The sequence below is a fragment of the Talpa europaea genome, assembly GCF_964194135.1.
Source record: "Talpa europaea genome assembly, chromosome: 14".
Classification (NCBI taxonomy): domain Eukaryota; kingdom Metazoa; phylum Chordata; class Mammalia; order Eulipotyphla; family Talpidae; genus Talpa; species Talpa europaea.
The window spans coordinates 82,380,950-82,400,719 of record NC_140082.1 but is presented as its reverse complement, the minus strand read 5'-3'; the positions used below and the strand labels follow the sequence as shown (position 1 = coordinate 82,400,719).

The window sequence follows — 19,770 nt, the reverse complement described above, 5'->3', positions numbered from 1 at the left end:
TATGCCTAATTATCTTCTGTGGAAGCCAAGCACACCGCCATAACACACCAGGTGATGTGAGGTGACAGCTTCAAAATGCTGATCTGGGGTAGAAAGCAGAAGGAGGGTAGGAAAATAGTCATTTCTGTGTGCTGGCCTCTTGCCAGCATCCCACTAACTGAATCTGCCATTACCAATCGCGGTTAAATACACCTAGAATGTACATGGTATTAAGGGACTGGGATACAGGAGGCAGGTACCAAGGGGGACCCCAGGGTTCAGCCTCCTCTTCTCATACACTAGACATCTGCCACACCCCTGGTTTGTTTCAGAGCCTGTGCGTATTGCTTTGACTTGGTATAAATAAGAGAACCAATCTTTAATGGAGTATTTTTGCCCTCAAACAACCACAAAGCTCAGCCTGGCCTCTGAGAAACCCCCAGACCATCCCCATTTGCCCCCAGGCTCATCTCCTACTACCAACTCAACAACCCCCAGGCAGGGCTTCCTCCCAGGGCCATCCCGCACTGCTAGAGCCCTGACCCCAGTCCAGCCCCAGCCTAATAAAATCCTTCCACTGTTGCAGACACCTCCTCCTGGAGGCCTCCAGGATCCCTCTGGGCACTAGCCTGTTTTCCTCAGTCACCACAAAGCTTTTCGTGCCCTGCTCATTGAGTTCTCATTCAGCAGTGTCTGGTCCTTCACAAAACCTCATCTGCTCAGGGACGCTGCAAGCTCTGTTGAAGACAGGGGCTGCTGGGCTCAAAGCACCCAGACATTCCCGCCGGTTTCTCTCTTCCTCTCCTGTCTCTACCCAGCTCAGCTCAGCATCCCCTGGGCCTCCCTGCCTGCAGGAAAGACAACACTGAACCTTCCACCTGGCTGCTCACTACAGCCAAATCCAAATGGCACTGTCAGCCTGGGCTTTCGTGGCACCCTGGCTTTGAGAGCAGGCCTAAAGGAGTGACCATAACCCAAGCTCCCTGCTGTGAGCCAGGACACCCTCCCCACCCCCCCAGGTCCCGTGCAGCCTCCTGGGCAGGCAACAACCTCCAGCCCTGGGCTTAGCACTGGAAGCTGGGACATAGAGCTGGCTTCACAGCCCCAGGCAGGCACTCCTGGGTTCCCCTATGACCTGTAGAGTGGATATGAGAACTTCCCCCAAGGCCCTAATAGGAATCTGGGTCTGAATTCCCGGAGCCAACAAGAGGAGGGCAGTGTTCCTACGGGGGCCCAGCGGGCTGACCCTCCTGCCCCTCTTCTATCCAGCAGTTGATCACAACCCCCAGCAGCCATAGCACCTCTGACCCTGAAGGCAAATTTTTGACTAAGACAAGAAAAAGGTGGCAAACCAGTTCTCATTCCGGAGCCCAGGGCAGTAAGGATCCTGAATTCTCCGACTGTACTCACAGAGATTCACAGAGGTAGTGGGGAGGAACTAAGAGCAAAAAGGGGACGAGAAAACCCCACATGGGCTTCTAACTCCCTCATTCAAACACACCCCATTTCCAGGCAGCAACAGTGCCCAGCAGCTGGATAAAGCCCCACACAGGTTTAGATCCACAGATAACAGGGGTTGGCAGAGTCCTAAGGAAGCAAGAGGTGGAGGCAGCAACCCCCAGGCAGGGCTCCTTGCTGGCAGAAGCCTCAAGACAGTCTCTAAACTGCTCGCAGGATTAACAGGAAAGCTTGATCGATACTGATTTTACCGTCAGGGGAGTGACTCACCATTAAATCCTACCCAGCTTAAAACTCAGCTGTGAACAGAAACAAAACAACATAATAGCAGGGTCAGATTTAAAATAGCAACTATGACTTGTAAACAGTTAATGCTTATAAACAATTCACAGTCACCTCCCCAGCCTTCTGGATTTGCTGAGGGGCGAGCGCTCAAGCGGCAGTTCCGTCCTCGGCACGGATCCCACATCTCACGGATGTGGCTGTCGGGGTTACAGAGCAACCAGCACCTCTGAACTTAACTGCACCCCTCTATAGGTGTGCACCTCGGAAGAAATGGGCTCCCAAAAACTGAAAGTGAGGCTGTCCTGGGGTAGAATTCCCCCTTCTCAGTAGCTACTGTGGATTTTTCAAGCAGCCACTTCTTTGTGCAAAAACAGGGAGAGTGGAGCCACACGAAATCCCCCCGTGTGCTGCCGCTGAGCTGCATCCACTTGCAGCAAAGCAACGGGGCACACAGAGGCCAGACAATGCACTTCAAGCAAGAGGCCGAAGCACCAGAAGTGATGACTCTGTACTTGGTGGCAGCTTGAAAACGTGTGTTTGTCGATGCCGGAGCAGGCTTGATTTTCCAAAGTGAATCTGGAACCAACTCTTAAAATTGATCAGGAACTTATATAGAGAGTCCTGGTCTTGAGAGCCCTCAGCTTTGGCACATTAATTACCCCATCATGTTTGTGTCCCCCTAAAATTCACATGTTGAAGGCCCAACCCTCCCCCGCCATGGTATTAGGAGGTGGGGCCTTGGGGAGGTGATAAGGTTTAGATGAGGTTGGGAGGGTGGGGGGCCCCATGACAAACGTCCTGATAAGAAGAGGGTGTCCACTCTCCCTCTTTCTCTCCCCCCACCCTGTGCCGCCCCCTCTCTCCACCATGTGAGCAACAATGAGACTGTGGCATCTGCAAAACAGGGAGTGGGGCCTCCCCAGACACCCATCTGCCATCACCTTAATCTTGAACTTCAACCTCCAGGATAGTGAACAATAAATGCCCATTGTTCAAGTCTCCCGGGGTACGGTAAGTTGTTCTAACAGTCCAAACCGACACTGACATCCCCCGGCTCTGAAGGCCAGCATCACCAGCCTGGGGAAGGCACCTCCCTCTTCACAGGGAACACACTTCCCAGGAGCAGGAAGACGACAGCGGCCACTTGGGCTTGCTCCCTGGAGCAGGGAAATGCCAGTGAGCCCCCAGACCCACAGGAGCTGCCAGTGGCAGGCTTTCTCTGGAAGCCGGCAGGCCGGGCTCCCCCGAGACTCCCTGGAATTCAGCAGGTGCAGACCCAAGCCCTCCAGAGAGCTGGGCCCGGAGAACGTCCCCTCTCGACGCACCTGAGATCTCAGTTTCCTCCCCTGTTAATAGAAGGCTCAGGCGCATTTCTACTTTGGAGGAGCTCAGACTCTTGCTCACAGAGGTCAACCCCCTTCCTTCAGTGCTCCCCATGTAACAAGGGAGTCATTTTGCAATAAAAAATTGAGCTGTCAAAATAAATGAAAAACTTCCAATCTAATCAGTGAGGAAACCAAATATCTAAACAAATCTCTCTTCTGGAAAAATAAGAAAATGAAAAAGCAATTACACGTCACATGGCTGATTGGTAATAAATTTCATTTGTGACCGGACGGCACAAGCGTCTGACTCCTGACTCTCTCTCCCTGAAAGGAAAACACTATCTGCAGGACTCCCTTATGGAAAACAAACCCATTCTTGGTGACTCAGCTCGAATCTATGTCTCTTGGTGAGGCCTCCTCTGACCTCGCTCCTGCTCCGCCTGCCCCCGGTTATCTGGAGCCTTCCAAAGGCGCTCCCTCCTCGGCCTGGCGCCCGCCACAGTCGTCAGCTCCAGCAAGGAGTGGGCCTCTGAAATGTGGCCCCCCACCACCCCACATGGCACACACTTGGTTGGCTGAGCCAACCAAGAACTAAGGTTCTTTGATTCATTGTGGGAAAATAAAAGCAACATAAAAGGTACCATTTTAACCAGCTTCAAGTGTGCCATCCTGCGTGGCTACGTACACTCGTACACTGCATGCACCATCCATCCACCAACTGAAACTCTGAACCCACCAGACACAAAATTAACTCTCCAATCCTCCCTCCTCCCAGGGTAACAACACCCTGCTTTCCGTCTCTCTGAGTGGCACTACCTGGTACCTGATAGAGTGGAATCTTTACTCGTGCGCCTGGCTTGTTTCCCTTAATCTAATGTCCTCCAGGCTCATCCATGTTGTAACACATGTCAGAATCTCCTCCCTCCTAACATTCCATTGTTTGCTCTGACTACATTTTGCAGACCCATTCACCCACCACGGATCCCCGGGTTGCTTCCACCTTTTGACCGTTGCAGATCATTTTTCTCACTATGCACGTGGGTGTGCAAATATCTGTTCGAGCCCCTGCTCTCCATTCTTGGGAGGTTTGCAGGGTCAGATGGCAAGTCTGTGGCCTGATTTTTTGAGGCACGATCACTGTTTCCCACAGTGGCTACACCATCTCCATCCCACCAGCCTCACACGAGGCCTCCGGTTTCTTCACATCCATGCCAATGCTTGTTCTTTTCAATTTTTTTGATAATGGCCATTCTAGTGGGGATGAAAATGGTATCTTATTATGGTTTTGATCTGCATTTCCCTAATGACTCGTGGTGTGGAGCATCTCATCATGTGCTCACTGGGCTCAAGAAGGATATTTTAAACTAAAACTCTCAAAACAAAAGTACTATCACTTACTCTGAGCTGTTTCATTAAGGTGGTTGAGTGTGTGTTTGGGGTTCAGAACACATTTCCCTCAGAAACTAGGTGATCGTATAGGTGACTGCCCCCTAATGAAACTGCCCACGCCCACCTAACAGATCACTGAGGAGGGACTAAGCCTGAATCCCAATGCTGGGGAGCAGAGACACTCCCCCCACCCCCAATTACAACCCTCGGGAGCAGGGCAAGAGCACTGTCCTAGAGGAAGGCTCTCCAGCAAAATGGTTTCAAATCAGGCACCAGTCCTGGGACTGGCTTCCCACTTTTCTAGCCACCAGGAGTCCCAGGTTCTGGGGACACCTATCCCTGAGAGGGGCCCTCAACCTACAAGGATCACAGGTTCTCAATTTTCCCCATTCTCAAGTTAAAATATTTTAGTTCGTTCAAGTTTTTCAGGTCCTAAGCTTAGTGTCCTAAACTTAATGGGAGTCTGCCTCCCACCCCAACTCCCCATGCCCTTGACCATATAAATCTCGTTCTTCCCCAGAGGAAGGGACAATCCCTAGCTACCTCGCTCTCTCTGGGGCAGGACTAGAGCAGGGGATACAAGGTCCACAAGAAGCGTGAATGACTCACTTCTGTCACATGGGCCCCCTGTATCGGCCTGCTGGGGATCCAGACCTCTTTCCTGGGGAGAGCTCCCCAAAGGGAGTAGGGGTGTCAAGAAGAGAGAGGGGAATTGAAGGCAGGGGGTGTTTCTATCCCTGGAGATGAAACAGCTAAACAGAGTACTTGTCAAGTATTCTCTAGTAAAATGGAGTCAGAGCATAAATATCAGAAAAGGCAAATGTCACTAAGAGCAAGACTTCACAATCCACACACATCCAGAAGGGACTGACAGTTTTTAAGGAAGTAAACAATTCCTATGGGTCTTCCATCCTTCACAAAAGTAACAGCTGACCCCCAGGCTCAGGCGGGCCTTACGTGTTTTTATTCATGAAGTACTTATAGGTGTCCTTTGAGTTGGACACCAGTATCATCTGAGCTGAGATGGGTACTATTATCATTTCCCATTTTACAGATGAGGACACTGGGGTAAAGAGGGTAAATAAGGTGTCCCAGGCACAGCCTATCAGTAGGATTCTCAACTTCAGAAACTCTGGGCTCTAATTCAGATTGCAAAAGGGAACCCAGACCATGAAATGTGGGAAAGCCGTCTGGGATGCAGCACAAGGCCCACGTTCCAGGTGGGGAAACAGACCGGCCAGATGCTTAGTCTCTACTTCCTCAAAAAAGTGAAAAATGATTTAAAATTCAGAAGCAGGAAAGGCACACCAGAACCCCCCAGCCAATGAGATCATCCTCCCTCAAAAACAGTCACCACTACAGAACAGGCAGCAAGAACTTACCAGAACCAACCCCAGGCTGAGGACCCAAGATGCTTCTCACCCAGAAATACAGATAAGTCACAAACATAACTCAATACAAATTAAAAGGCACCAGTAGCAGAGCTCAGACCTGGACACAAAGTTGGCTTCCCCTTTCAAACAAACCATTCCTCATTCCCCTCTGCTCCTGCGGTAAGGGATGCAGAGGGCCCTGCCTGCAATCTGCCAGCCCTACAGGAGACCAGAAGCCTCCTCCCACCCCTGCCACTGGACCCCAGCCGGGGATCATCTCAGCCAGTTCAGACAGAACCATGGATTTACTAAGTTCTAGAAAGCAGCACCCACGGAACGGACATGAGAGCACACAACTGAGGTTTCACTTCTCTTTTGAGAGTAAGTTTGGAGGCTGCATTATCCCCCTGGGTTTGAACCATCTCAGCAGATACCCCTGTTTCCTCTGACAAGGGTGACCACCAACTCTTCTGAAGACCAGAACTGGGGGGCAGGGGTTCAAAATCCAGAGTTCCTGAAGGGCTCTGTGATGAGAACAGCCTCACTGGAGTTCACTCCTCCTGGTCTCCCTCAACGCTGACCCCACGAACAGGCCAGAATAGCCTCCCCAGCATTCCTTTCACTGAACCCACCATTCCAAAGGTTTCCTCACCAATGTCAGACACCTTCCCTGGAGTCCTCAGACACCTTCCCTGGAGTCTTCTTGCCTCTTCAGCAGCTCCAGGACCCCAGCCCCACAGCCCCCCTGCCAGGGTCCCGTCAATTAGCGCAGAACACACAGTGCCCCGAGTTATTTATCTGTATAGCAGGGCCCTGACCCACAGGGGTTAGGGGCGCCCACCCCCTTATGGTCGAAAGTCCAAGCATAACTTCTGACTCCCTAAAAGTGTAACTACCAGTCATCATCACTTAGTACCTGAGGGCCAGGTTTCTGGAACCCCCTCTCACCCCTCTAGTCCTTAGAGTGGGCCCCTGTGGCCACAGCTCTGCATACCTGGCTTCCACACCTGCAGGATCCACACCGGCACCCAAGGTTGGCAGTGAATGTGGGACCCTCAAAAATGGAGGAAAGCCATATTGACTGAAAAAAACCCACATCTAAGTAGACCATCTAAGCCAAAACCCAGGTACAAATGGGCAGCAGCCTGGCTGCTCAAGGGTCAGCCACGCTGGACTTCTCTCCATGGGAGGGACGGTCCTAAGAGGGAATTTCTGGCAGCTTTGCATATGCTTGTCACAGCTGTGGCCACAGAAGGCCTGGGAGGGTGAGAGGCCCAGATCCCCCTCATGCCCACCTTCATCCCTGCTCCTGGGGAGGGGTGCCAGCTGGAATGTGAGGGTCCTGGGAGGCAGCCAGTCCAGCCAAAGCAAAGACAACTACTCCTCCGGCAGAGAGGTGGCTGGCTGATGGTTCCTGGGGGGCTGAACTGTCATCTCAGTAGGTCCGCTGTCCCTGAGAGATGACAACCCCATAGGTGGGGGCAGAATCCCAGTTCTGTCAGGCACCTTAGATATACTTCTGCTCACCGCTGAATTCACGCCAGGGAGGAGGCATCACCCCAACCACACAGGGGGTCCCCAAGGCCCTCTGCAATCTGCTGCCCTGCCTCTGAGAGAGGGAGACAGTGGGTTGTTGGGGCGGATGGGGCCTCCTCCAAGCAGTGCCTCGCACAGGCAACCTGCCGCCCAGGGCGGATGAAAGGCAGGTGCTGTCCTGGCTTGTCCTGGTGAGTTGTCCACCCGGTTCAACGTTCACAAGGCCATTTTACAAGACGCTTTTTTTTTTTTTTACAAGCTACACCTGAAATTAACATGCGAGGTTCAAATGATTATGTTTACGTTTTCTGTAAGAAATATCCCGCTTCACAAGTCTCCTCAGAAGCATGATGCTTTTAAGGATAATTTCTGAAGTGATAATCACGTTCAGGAGTCCTCTCCCCACCATCCAAGGCAAGTGGAGCTCCCAGGGGGTCGGGAGTAGGGACACAGGGAGCAGACCCCACCATGAGGCCATCAAAGGCCTTGACCAGCACCATTTGGGGGGACACTTAAGAGGTGAGCAGCATTTAAGATCAGCTACTTTCTCTGCTGGGGGTCCAGGACAAAAGGTCACAAAAAACACTGTTAAGAGTTTCGAGCAAATGTGTGTATGCAGTGACTGGACTGGTTCCAGACAGACCTTGCTAAGGACGCCCTGTCTCTATCTTCGTCTTGGGATCTGAAGCTTCGCAAGGCCATGAGAAAGGCCCGGGCCGGCACGTCACTCAGAAGAAAAAGCGATGGGTCAGCAGCTGCCCAGGAGGCCCCCCTGGCATTGGGGACCACGCACAGCGAGGACGGCCTCACTGTCCCCCTTCAGCTAGGTGCCCAGCCCCACCAGGCTTCAAGTCCACGCTGGGGCAGATGCCTGACGTGTTAAACCCCCATCTGGAGGGAACTCCGGAGCAACATCCCCAGGAATGGGGCAACCTTGACACTGGCAGACACACAAGTGACCCTTCTAGGAGTTGTTTATTCGCCCCAATATGTAAAAAGCCTAAGGAAACAGTGATTTTAAAGCTAATTTTTGTTGTGTTCAAAGTTCTAGGTACATGTAACTGGTATAAGACGTTCTGTGTGGCAGAGCTATAATGACAGGATAAAAATTAATTTGGTAGAAAGACTGCATCAAAGTGAATGGGGAGGGGGACCTGCTATTTCTTGAGCAAGTTGAGCTCCAACTTGCCAGGCACTGGGTCAAGTTCTGGGAATTCAGAGATGACCCAGGCTCCACTCCCCTCCCTGGCTGGTGGGAGGAAATGAGACACGGAGAATTACTGAAGGGTGCAGTGGGCCGATCCCGGCCTGCAGAGCTGGGACCACCTGAGAGGGTGAGCTTAGAGCTGAGTCTTAAGCACGCTGCCGGAGGGCAAACTGGTAATGCAGTTAGCTGTTCCAAGCGGAGGAGCTTCAGGCCCTGCCAAGGCCAAGAGCCTTGAATGAGTACAGCCTGTTTCAGAAGCAGCCGGAGTTGTGCAGACCGTCTGGGAGGATGGCAGGCTGAAGTCTCCTCGCAGATAGCCAAACAAATGATTTCCGACTTAAAAATAATAAAAGGCAATCAGAGACATGAGTCTGAAACTTTTTGAAACAGGAAAATGGGCTCGCCCCCTATAATTGAACGCAGTCCTTAACTCAGGGGGTGAGAAAGCTTTGAGAAACACGAAACATGCATGAAACCAAATACAGAAAAGTCTCAGCAAAACATAGTCAGTGTGAGGCGGGCCCCAGTAATGGAAGTGTTTGCTGTTATTCCCTACTAGGGTTTCTGGCTGGTGAGCATCTTAACTACGTAAAACAGCCCAAGGGGACAAACATAAGAATGATAATTAGAGTGTTACCACACACTTAAATAGAGCAATGGGAAATAAATCTTCATTTTTCAAAATGTATCAGTAGGGTAGTTGTTTGTTTGTTTTTTTTTTTAAATAAAAAAACCTTTAAAAAAACCTTTAAAAAAAAAAAAAACCTCAAATCTCCAAAGAAATATTTTACAAGCTTTCACTTATTAAAGACCTGTAGAAACACCTGAAATCCTGAATTCAGATAGGTGCTTTGTCAAGTTGTTTACATCACCCAGGAAGACCCTTATTCACTAACACTGCAGGGCAATCCAAAACTACATCCCCATGGTCTTCAGTCTCCGTGCTTTCCTGCGATGGGTTCCCAAGAACCAAGTCCAAAAGGAAAACCTAGGGGAATCTGGGGGTGCTATCTTTACCCCTAAGGCGCCGTTAATTCAGTCACCCATGAAGGTGAAGTTCCTTTCTGGCCACTAGATGGCGCCTCTGCATTAGTGAGGTGAGTGCAGCCCACACTGGGTTTCTCAGGCACTGGCAGAAACTGACAAATGAAAGTATTAAGGGAGAAAGCATAATAAACAGATTTCGGAAATGGAAGGTAAACTGCTGGTTACTGTTTATTAAAAAAAAAAAGAAAAAGGTAAAATCACACCACAGGGTTTAACAAGCACATTGCAACCCTGTTAATCAGCACCTTCACAAAATGAAGCTTTAGCACAGGACATTTATTGTGCACCTACTGTGTGCCAGGCTGTTTATCACATTTAAATGACAAGGTTAGTAAAACATCAAGTGTGTTCTATATTTCCAGAACCATCTAAAGACCATTCAAAGATGCCACATCCATAAAGCAGTAGTAGCAAGCTGGAGTCTGAGGAGCTTTGTCTAGACCAGCCTGCTGCAAGCACATGACATATATGCTCATTTAATTTTTTTGAATAAGTCGATGAAAAATATTCTATCAAAATTACAAGTTCACAGATGAGGAAATGGAGGCACAGTAGAGTAAATGATTTGCCCAAGATGTTAGCTACTGAGGAGCTGAGATTCATACTGAGCTGTCTGGCTCCCCTGAGGTCTGCAGCCTCATGACCATCAGAGTTCAGATTCAAATCGCTGTCACCCAGCCCAGGAGGGTTATGAACTCAAAAGGTGTGGGGAGGAAATGAGGCCCACAGAAGTTAGGATGGTCTAGAAAAATTTCATAAAGAGGAAGGGATCTGAGTTAGAGGCTAAAAGAATAGCATCTCAGCTCTATGAAAGCCACAGAAAGGCTTTCAGGGGAAAGGAATTCAGTGACTTAGTGTCTGGCTTTAAGACAAGTAGTCTTGCTCCCGTTTTACAGATCTGAAACCTACAGTTTAAAAAAAAAAAAAAACTGCATGTCCTGGTTTTTTACTTTAGTTTTCAAAATATATTCAGAAATGATTTTATTGTGCTACTTAATGAGAAGAGAACATTCTCTCCCAATTATCTTAAGTTTTTACATTTCTGTTGAGACACAACACAGGGAGGTTAAATAGTTTGCTCAAGGCCAATGAATTAACTGACAATGAAGGAGAAACTAGAAGCAGGTGGCAGGTGACCTGGCTAGACCCTCCAGGGGCACTTTCCACTCTTCAACATGGGGGTAGCAGAGCATTAAAGGGGAGAAGCATTCTTGCCCCAGAACAGGGGTGGGGGGTTAAAGCATGGAGGCAGGAACACACAGCTTACTTACTGCAGTGCCTGAGAGTACATGGAAATAACACAGGATCCCTACAGCAAAGTTTTATCAAGGATACCATGTGAGGGGCCATGGGCGGACTTCATTCTTAACTATGCTGTAGCACCCCAAAAGGCACATGCTGAGAACTGGGGGCTGGCAAACTAAGAGGAAGGCACAGGGGTCCAAGAGGATAATCGGGCATCTCCACAGAGTCCCCACAAGTCTGAACTGGACCGAGGTAGAGCCAAAAACAGGCAAATCAGAAGGACCTCCAGGGACTCAGTGAGGTGGAAAGGAACCAAGCAATCAACCAAACTCCCCAGAAAATAATGGGCTGGAGAACTGAAGTTTAACTAGAAATTCTATCCTGATCAAAGTTGTTGTTGACCATCTTATAACAGCATGTCAGAAAGAAAATCCCAAACACATCCACTCACCAAGCAAGGAGACACTAACGAAGGAATGTCCCGTGATTAATTACATTGTTTGGGACCTAACATACACCATGGACTCATTACCCGCCGAAATCAGAAAACAGCACTAAGGAAAGCTGAAGCCAGAGCTTTCCCGGTTGCTGGTCTCTGTTCATTTGTTTGTGCAATCTGCGCTTTGCCTTCAAATCCTGAGTCTGTTGTGTGTGTTATCACACACAAGGTGTGTATGTTATCACACCTATGAGACCCAAGAAAATCAAGTGGGGAGAATGAATACTGAATGATACTAACAAATCTGAGCTCAACTGATGAACATTTTACAATCTAAATATAATTAATAGCTGATGACTTGGAAAATGATCTGCCAGCTGATACAGCCAGGAGGACCACAGAGCCTCATGTGGGCTGTCTGCATTTCCAGGAAGTTATTAAAGGTTACTCAGAGATCTCAAATTCGAGGAAAAATGAAAAACTGTGACACAGAAACTCAGTTCACCCTCATTATCATTAAACATCTCTTCGTTAAAGTGCTAGTAACTAAAAGTTGCCTACTTCAAACTGATGCTCACTCATTTACTTAGTCAAACATGTATTGCCAATCATCATTTTTCTGGAAATAAGTCACCAACTTATTTTACATGAGAGGACAAGCTGAAAGTAGGCATGCAAAATAGCTCAGGAAATTGTTTAAAGTTCTGCTTTATGAAACATTTATGCTGTAAGACTGTCAAAATATATTTGTTCCCCCATGTCAAGAGTAATTTAAAAATCAGTATGTAAACACCTGAATTACCAAAATGACTAATAATTTCAACACCAGTTAAAAGAAAACTAGTGCCATGTCAAAAAGCAGGCGGTCACAGAAAAACTGCAACAATCATGTACTTAAAGCTATCAGAATTTGGATGAATAGATAAAGAGACACACACAGTTTTGAACAAATAGCATTTTTATTACATAATAATATCCTTAATATATGGTATTTCTGAAGTAGATGCCTGTTTTGTTAAGGGGTTAAGAAGATGAGGAAATAATAAAATCAAGTTTCAACCTCCAAGAACTTTCTGGACTGGTAAAAGAATATTATTTCAAGTCCTTAAAATATAAGTGACTAATAAAAAAAAAAAAAAAAAGACTTTCAGACTATTCCAACGTGAGCAATGGAAAGCCGGCGGAGCTGTCTCTGCAATATTCAGTGGAACCCACTGATAGGTACACACATCACCCCACGTGGCCACCTACTATCTCAAAGGAGAAAGTGTGGGCTTCGAGGCCAGCAGTCATCATCGTGGGCAGAGTCACTCGGCTGCCCCGACACATCCCTGACAATGTATAAACTGAGCCATCCCCAGCACTAACCAAGGAGCGGATAAACAGGAGAATAAAGGCAGTTCCTGCACCCCTACTTACTGACAGTTTCCTCAGTCATAAATAACAATACACTGTAAATGTTACTGCAATCATAGCCACTCATACCTCATCATAAAAGAAACTACTTTCTGTTGTGTTCCAGTAAAAGCTGAATCTTTACCTATAAGTTTAAAAATTTTCATTGTCCAGGGCGGGAAAAAGAAAGAAAAGAAAGTTTTGCTTACTCGTCTGTTTCTTTAATGTTTTCAATAAACAGCAAGTACGTCTACAGCTGAATTCTAACCTTTAAAAACGTAATACTGTAAGATTCTTTATGATATCAGAATGAACATTCAAAGGACTGCACCCAATAATTGCTCAACGTATATTTGCTGAGGAAGAGAGGGTGAAAAAAAACTCTTTCTCAATTCAAGTAAAGAAATATCAATATTTCCTTAAGATTTTGAAATTAATTTCATAACCTATATATGAAGTTGGCATGAGGGGTGGGGGAGAGTAAGATAGCTAGAACTTTAAGAACCTGAGTCAAACTGACCACCTAAAAAGAGAAAATAATTAAGTCTTCCAAAGTTCAAAAGTCTCAGAATCAAAGATATTGTGAATATTTTGACTCACAGAAAAACCAAAGGAATTTAGCAAAAGAAACAAACTTCATCATGTGGAGGAAATATGCATCTATGGAGATAACTAACTTGTTTTTTAAAGATCCATTTTATACCAAACATACGCCCTTTCCTCAGAACAAATCAGTTCTTTTACAGACCCTGGACATGGGGGGGTGGGGGGCTGGGGGGGTGGAAGGTGTTACATATAGATGTGAAAGTTTCAGTCTTTCAAATCCTGAAAATCAACTATGCTCCCCAACCGTTACCAGGTCTCCATGTCCACAAACACTGGGACTGTTCCCCCACCCCACACCTTGGATTAAACCACATGGTATCTACAAATAACTGGAACTTCCTCTGATGCAAACAGTTTTCCAGGAGGGCTGGGGCGCTTCATTCACTGCTCACTTGGATGGCTTTAAAGGGGTCAGCATTTTCCTTCAGACCATCTCAGAGAAATCGAGAAACCACCCTGAGCACGTGTGGGAACATATATTTGGTCTAATTGAGAAGAGTGCATCCTGGACTCAGCACCTGTCTGTCATAAGTTGGCTAAGAAAAGGCGCTGTTCAAAGCAGGCTGGCCTGGGGGCACAAATACCTCTGCTGTGAACTAGGCTGGATGTTTAAATACGTTTTGAAAACAAATTGAAGAAAATCACAACCCAGGAAGTCACACAGCTTGTTCATTTTACAATTAAAAAAAAAATCGCTTTCCCAATCTCATCCTTACCCCCAACTTTCAAAAACAGACAGTTATCTTCCATTGCATGCAGGCTGAACATTATGAAAGTGTCCTGATACTTTCCAGAAAATGAATGAAGTCATATGCAAATCCAGCAAAGTTTTGAAATAAGTCCCAACTTCCTTATATCTCAAAACATGCTGAGCAACATTCATGTACACACCTGTAACTCCTAAAGTTCTGGCAAAAGGTAACTGCAACACGGCACATTTTTCCTCACAGTGGTCATCACCCATGTAATAAAGAAGGCAGCATGGCCCATCAAGATGGGGGGCTGTCCCCAGGCCCCTGCCTGCAGGAGGAGGGAGGAATTAATAAGGGAAGGATGGTGCCTCGCCCTCCTTGGGAAGAGCAATGACATGGGTTTACTTCAAATCTGAAGCCTATAGAAATGTTTTGAAAAGGCCTTTTAAAAAGCTGTTTGCTGTCTATTTGAAAACCGTGCATCAGCTCCAGAATCTGACAAGCTGCTGAGTGTCCCAGCAACTTTGTCTCGTGCAGGAGTGTATGAAATGCAAGGACACAAGCAAAGTCCTCTCTCCAAGCAGGCTCCTGCATTCCTTCACATGGGTTCCCACTTTCATACAGAAGGTGCCCCCTAAGTGCTGACTGCATTTGGTTGCTTCTCAGGGCGCCTTCTTCCAAAACAAATGAAACCAGATTTCAAAGGAAGCTGCTGTCCCTGGAGGGCTCAGGGTGGCAAAACTCAAAGACAACAAGTGAAAATGATACAGTTGGTTTTTTTCCTGCCCTGATCTTGTAACAGTAAGGAGGCAAGGAAACATTTTTATTAGTAAACTAAGCCTTAGACAAAGACCAAAACCAAATGTAAACAGCAATTATTCTTCCCTTTGTCTTTTCTCTTCCCTCTGAAAAAGCCAAGGTAAATTCAGAAAAAGGCCTAACAGTTTAAAAACCCAAAAAAATGCCTTTGTTGTCTTTTTAAACCTTTTGTTCCATAAGAAATTTTGATTATAAAAAAAAAAGTACCATCTGCCTGAAACAACTACTGTATCCTATAGAGATTCTTTTTCCTTCTCAGATGCTGGAGCTATTTAAGAAATAAAATAAGCAACAAGGGGGAAAAAAAACTACATTAAAATGAATAGTTCAGCCTCTGTTTTTACTACCAAGGGGCGTTTAAGCTGGGCTATCAAAAAAAGACTGGAAATTCTTGACCATTCTTTAAACACTACATTATTTCTTTGTTGGAAATCATACGTAAGGAAAGTGGAAATACAAAAAGCCCGTCCAGACTCGGCTCCTAAACTTAATCTTGGAAAGATCAACATGGTTTCAGATTCAGGGCAGGGTTTTACTGTCACAAATCTGACTTCCACTCGCATTTATTTGTGCTTTATTTAATCCACTCAACCCATCCATCCTTAACCTGAGCTGTGCATAACCACAAGATTTCCACTCCACACACACACACACACACACACACACACACACACACACCCCTTCTCCTGTGGCACCAGCTCAAGCCTCACTCACCAGCCTGCTCTAGTGCTGTAGCTTATAGACCTTAAATTAAAAAGAAAAGAAAAAAAAGAAAGAAAGAGAAAACCAGGCACCACCCTCTGGGACAAACTCACTTAATAATTTTAATCTAACGTTTGAATTCAAAGTAACACAACACATTCCTTTCAACCTTCGCTTTTTTTCAATCTGGTCCGCAGGGATATATCAGGCATACCTAAAAAGCCACTCATTTAAAGTCTACAATTCAAGGGTTTTCAGTATATTCAGTTGTGAAACCACTGCCACAATCTAATTTTAGAACACTTTCACCACCCCCAAAAGAAATCCTCTGCTGCTACCAATCACCCCCTCCTGCCCCAGCCCTAGGCAACCACTAATCCACTTTGTATCTTCATTTAAATGGCATCACTGGACCTGAATTCTCTTGTGGCTGACTTCTTTCCCTTGGGATGTTTTCAAGGTTGTTCCAGTTATCTTAGCACACTTCTTCAGATAGGACTTTATAGTCCTTTCCACAAATCAAGCATGTGACCTTTGAAACTTCACATCCTGACCCCCCAACCTGCCCATTTACTTGCTATTTCCCTCTGGAGTCCAAACTGTAATGTGATGTTTATGTTCCTTCTGAAAATCTTATTCTCACATGGGGTTCTTCTGGTCTTGAAACTCCTTCGACACCAATCTTTCACAACACCTGTTTCTCAGGCAACAGCCTATATGGTTGTACCTGGGGCAGAAAGATGACTTGAGTCCTTTCCTTGAGCTGGCCACAAGGTGTTTAAAATGCATGTTTACTAGGCGGGGAAACAGCCCTGGGTTCTGCTGGCCATCAGTCATAATGTTCAAACCTCACTTACTAGATACAAAACAAACATCTGGCTTCATCTGCGTCCAAAACTTCCATATTTTCTAAGACGGAAAAAAAAAAAATCACTGCTGTCACTCCAAGAGGAAACACGAATCCCCTAAATATGCCAACACAACAAGGGGCCGCCACCACCCAAATTTTTCTCACTATCATATACACCGCCGGATAGGATGTCAGTTTCTGCTAGGACTCTACACAGTTCATTTCACAGTTAAGTGATCTAGTACCTTTCCACTGAAAACTGAAGCAAGCTCACCCTTGAACTTAATCATTTACTGCTGGAAACTTCCCAGCTGTAGGGAAGGGCTGGTACTGACTGAGAACTTCAATAAGTCATAATCAGGATTGGGGTGCCTCCTGGCTAGCTATCAAATTTTCAGAAACCCATCGCCTTCAAGGGATAGGGGAGGAAAGTTTTGGCAACTGGGAATTCTAAAATACATTAAAAAGCCCCTTTGCTTCCTGTCTATTCTCAAGAAAGGGTCCCCTTTCACAAATAAAAAATTATTTTCAGGGAGCAAAGCTACAAACAATAAGACAAACCTATTTCAAAATGCCAACTCCTGGGTGAGAAAGCAGGACCATCTTGTTCCTGAGCATTTCAGAACTCACTAACATTAAATAATTAACGCAGAAAAAACTCCACAGCGCAGCAGCATGCCACAAGAAAACAGATCAACTCTCCCTGCCTTCGAAACTATATTTGGCTTTTCAAGGTTAGAAGCCATGGGGCTATTTGGCTATCAGTCTCGTCCCCAGCGCCCCCACCCCAACACTAGGGTCTGCATGCCTAGAAGGGAGTCAAAAGGCTTCTGCCCAATCCAGTGTGCTGAAAGTTTAGAAAACAAGGCACAAGAGAAGTCGGGTTTGTGCAAGGTTCAGTCTCCATTGCGTCTCGCTCCATGCGGTAAACACGAGAATTCTGTAAAAATCTGCTCTCGCTCCATCATGGACTCGTTTCTCACAAGACTTTTCAGAAGGATTTGTTTAAACAAACAGCCTCCCAGACTCGCCCCGGTGATGGCACCAGGCAGTCCCAGCCTCCTGACTCTCCCCCTCGCTCCTTGAGGCTCAGCCGTGACTTTCTCAAAGTGGATTGGCACCACCTGCATACATGCGCTCGGCAAACATTACTCATCCACACGACCTCGCCTCTCCCGGCCCCGGCTCTCCGCCTGCCTTGCAACTTTCATCGTGTTCGAATCACCCGACCGCTGCGTCTGTAGTAAGCACCGCTTGAATTTTTCGAGGAGGTTAGAACCCCCGCCCGCTCCTCCCTGCAGACACCCTGGGGCGCTAAGTTCCTGCGCCCTCGCCCTCGCCCCTCGCACTTCCCTACCCTTCCCCGACCGCGACCAAAACAAACGCTATCAGATTGCAAGCGATAGCGGCCGTGGGGCGATAATGCTTATTAACTGTGCACAAAGGAAGCCCCGGGCAGGGGGAGGGCGCGCAATGCAACTCTGCCCGCAGACCCCAGGCCCGCGCTCAGCGCTCGCGGAACAAAACACCCCCCTCCCACCCCCGCGCTTCCCCAACAGGGCGCACCACACCTCTCGCCCAGGCCGGCGTCTAGGGGGCCCCGCGCGGCGGCCATGTGGCGACAGCCACACTCCCGCGTGGGGAGCAAGTGTGTGGAAATGCACGTTGGCTCCGCCGGCACGCTCACTCCCGCACCCCCGATGCTGCGCTGACGCCCCCAAGCCCGACGAGAGGAGCACGGACGTTCGGGGCCGGAGAGAGTCGGGCAGAGGGTCCTAGAGCCCTCGGAGCTGAGAACCCCAACGCGCGTCCCGGAGGAACCTGGCTAATTCGGAGCCGCGGACCTCCTACTTTCCAGGGGCTACAGGGAGTGGGGTGTGTGTTGGGGTACAGGGCAGGGCACGTTCCCCATCCCTGCGTTGCGACAAGCAACTGCGGGAAGCCAGGGGCCGGTAACCCGCCGCGGGCCGCGGAAAAGTGAACAGGGAGGCTAAGCCGCCCCAGAGCCCCGAGGGGCAAAGCGCCTTGGGCGGCCGGAGGCCTGGCCGGGGTGTTTGGAAACGTTTCCTGGGGCTGCGGGGCCTCCCCGGCCGGCACCTCCCCCTGGAGGACAACCCGCTCCTCCGGGTCGGGCGGCTCCCCGCCACAGGGCACCCCGGCATCGAGGACACGCGCGGCCGCGGGAACTGTCACCGCGTCTGCGCCCGGGCGGGGGTCCGCGCGGCGCGCCCCGAGGGGGCCGGGGTGCGGGTGCGGGGCCGGCGCGGGGCCGGGCTCTCGGGACAGCGAACGAGGGGAGCCCCGAGGACCAGCCCGCGCGGAGAGGCGCCCGGCCGGGCCCGCGGGGCTCCAAACTCAGGAGCCGGGACCCGGGGCCACGCCGGCCTAGCCCCCCGCGCCCCACCCCCCCGCCCCCAAGCCCGGGGGCCCGACGGCCGCGATCGTGGCCACTCGGGTGTCGCCAGCGGGACGCGGCCCCGCGGAGGAAAAGTTCCCGCAGCGGCCGCGGGCGGCGGGCACATACTCACTTTCTCCACTCGTCGGCCAGAGCGAGAGCGCGGCGGAGAGAAACAGGAGCCCCCACAGCGAGGTCGGGGACCCTCCTCCGGAGCCAGACTTCATTCCTTTTATTTGGGACGAAATTCCCCTTTCTCAAAAAAAAGGGAGGCGGGAGAGGTAAAGAAAGTCTCGGACTCGGTCTTCGCGCCCCTCCAGGAGCCGGGGCGCAGGCGAGCGCGCTCGTCGGGCGGCGCCGGTCGGGGCCCCCGGGCGGGCGGGCGGGCGGGCGGCGAGGCGGGGCGGCCGCTCAGCGCCGGCAGCCGCGGCCCAGGGCTCGGCGGAGTCGGGAACCCGAGGCGCGCCGGGGCGGGCTGTCAGCGTCGTCGGCCTCCATTTGCAAACCCAGAAAAGCAGGAGGGAAAAACTGCCAGGCGAGGGGGCGCAGCCCAAAGGCGCCCGGGCCGGGCCACCCCTCCCCGCCCCGGGCCCGGGGCAGCGGCCGACGCCCGGGCCGCCCGGCGGGAGGGCGCGACGCAGTTGGCGAGGGCGCCCCGAAGTGCGGGCGGCGGGCGAGGCCGGCGCGGGGCCGGAATGCGGAGCCCAAATGAATGAGCGGCTCCTCCTCCCGGCTCCGCTCGCGGCCGCCTCCTCCCTCAGCGCGGCCGCCGCGAGCCCCTGCCCGAATCCAGGACACACACAAAGCGGCGGGCCGGCCGCGCCGCCCCCGTCCCCCCGCCGCGCCGCCGGGCCCCGCGCCGGCCCCCGCCCGGCCCCCGCCCGCCGCCGCCGGCTCCGCGCGCGGGGGCTCCGGCTCGCTGAAGGTCACGGCCGCCGCGCCGCGGGGCGCCCCCCGCGCGGGAGGGGCGTGGAGGGCCCGGGAGCGGGGCCGGGGGTCGGCGGGCGCCGGGCACGGGGCGCCGGGCG

General features: G+C 49.9%; 1 protein-coding gene across 1 annotated transcript in view; it reads right to left on the bottom strand.

Annotated features, from left to right (window-relative positions):
- The window catches only part of IGF1R (insulin like growth factor 1 receptor), a gene marked incomplete at both ends in the record, with an annotated part of 262,553 nt that extends 243,584 nt beyond the window's left edge, over nt 1-18,969 (bottom strand). Inside the window, one exon of the mRNA XM_084254394.1 lies at nt 18,876-18,969. Coding sequence (XP_084110520.1) covers nt 18,876-18,969 — 94 coding nt within the window. The remainder of the gene's footprint in view (nt 1-18,875) is intronic.
- Between the last annotated feature and the right edge of the window lie 801 nt (nt 18,970-19,770).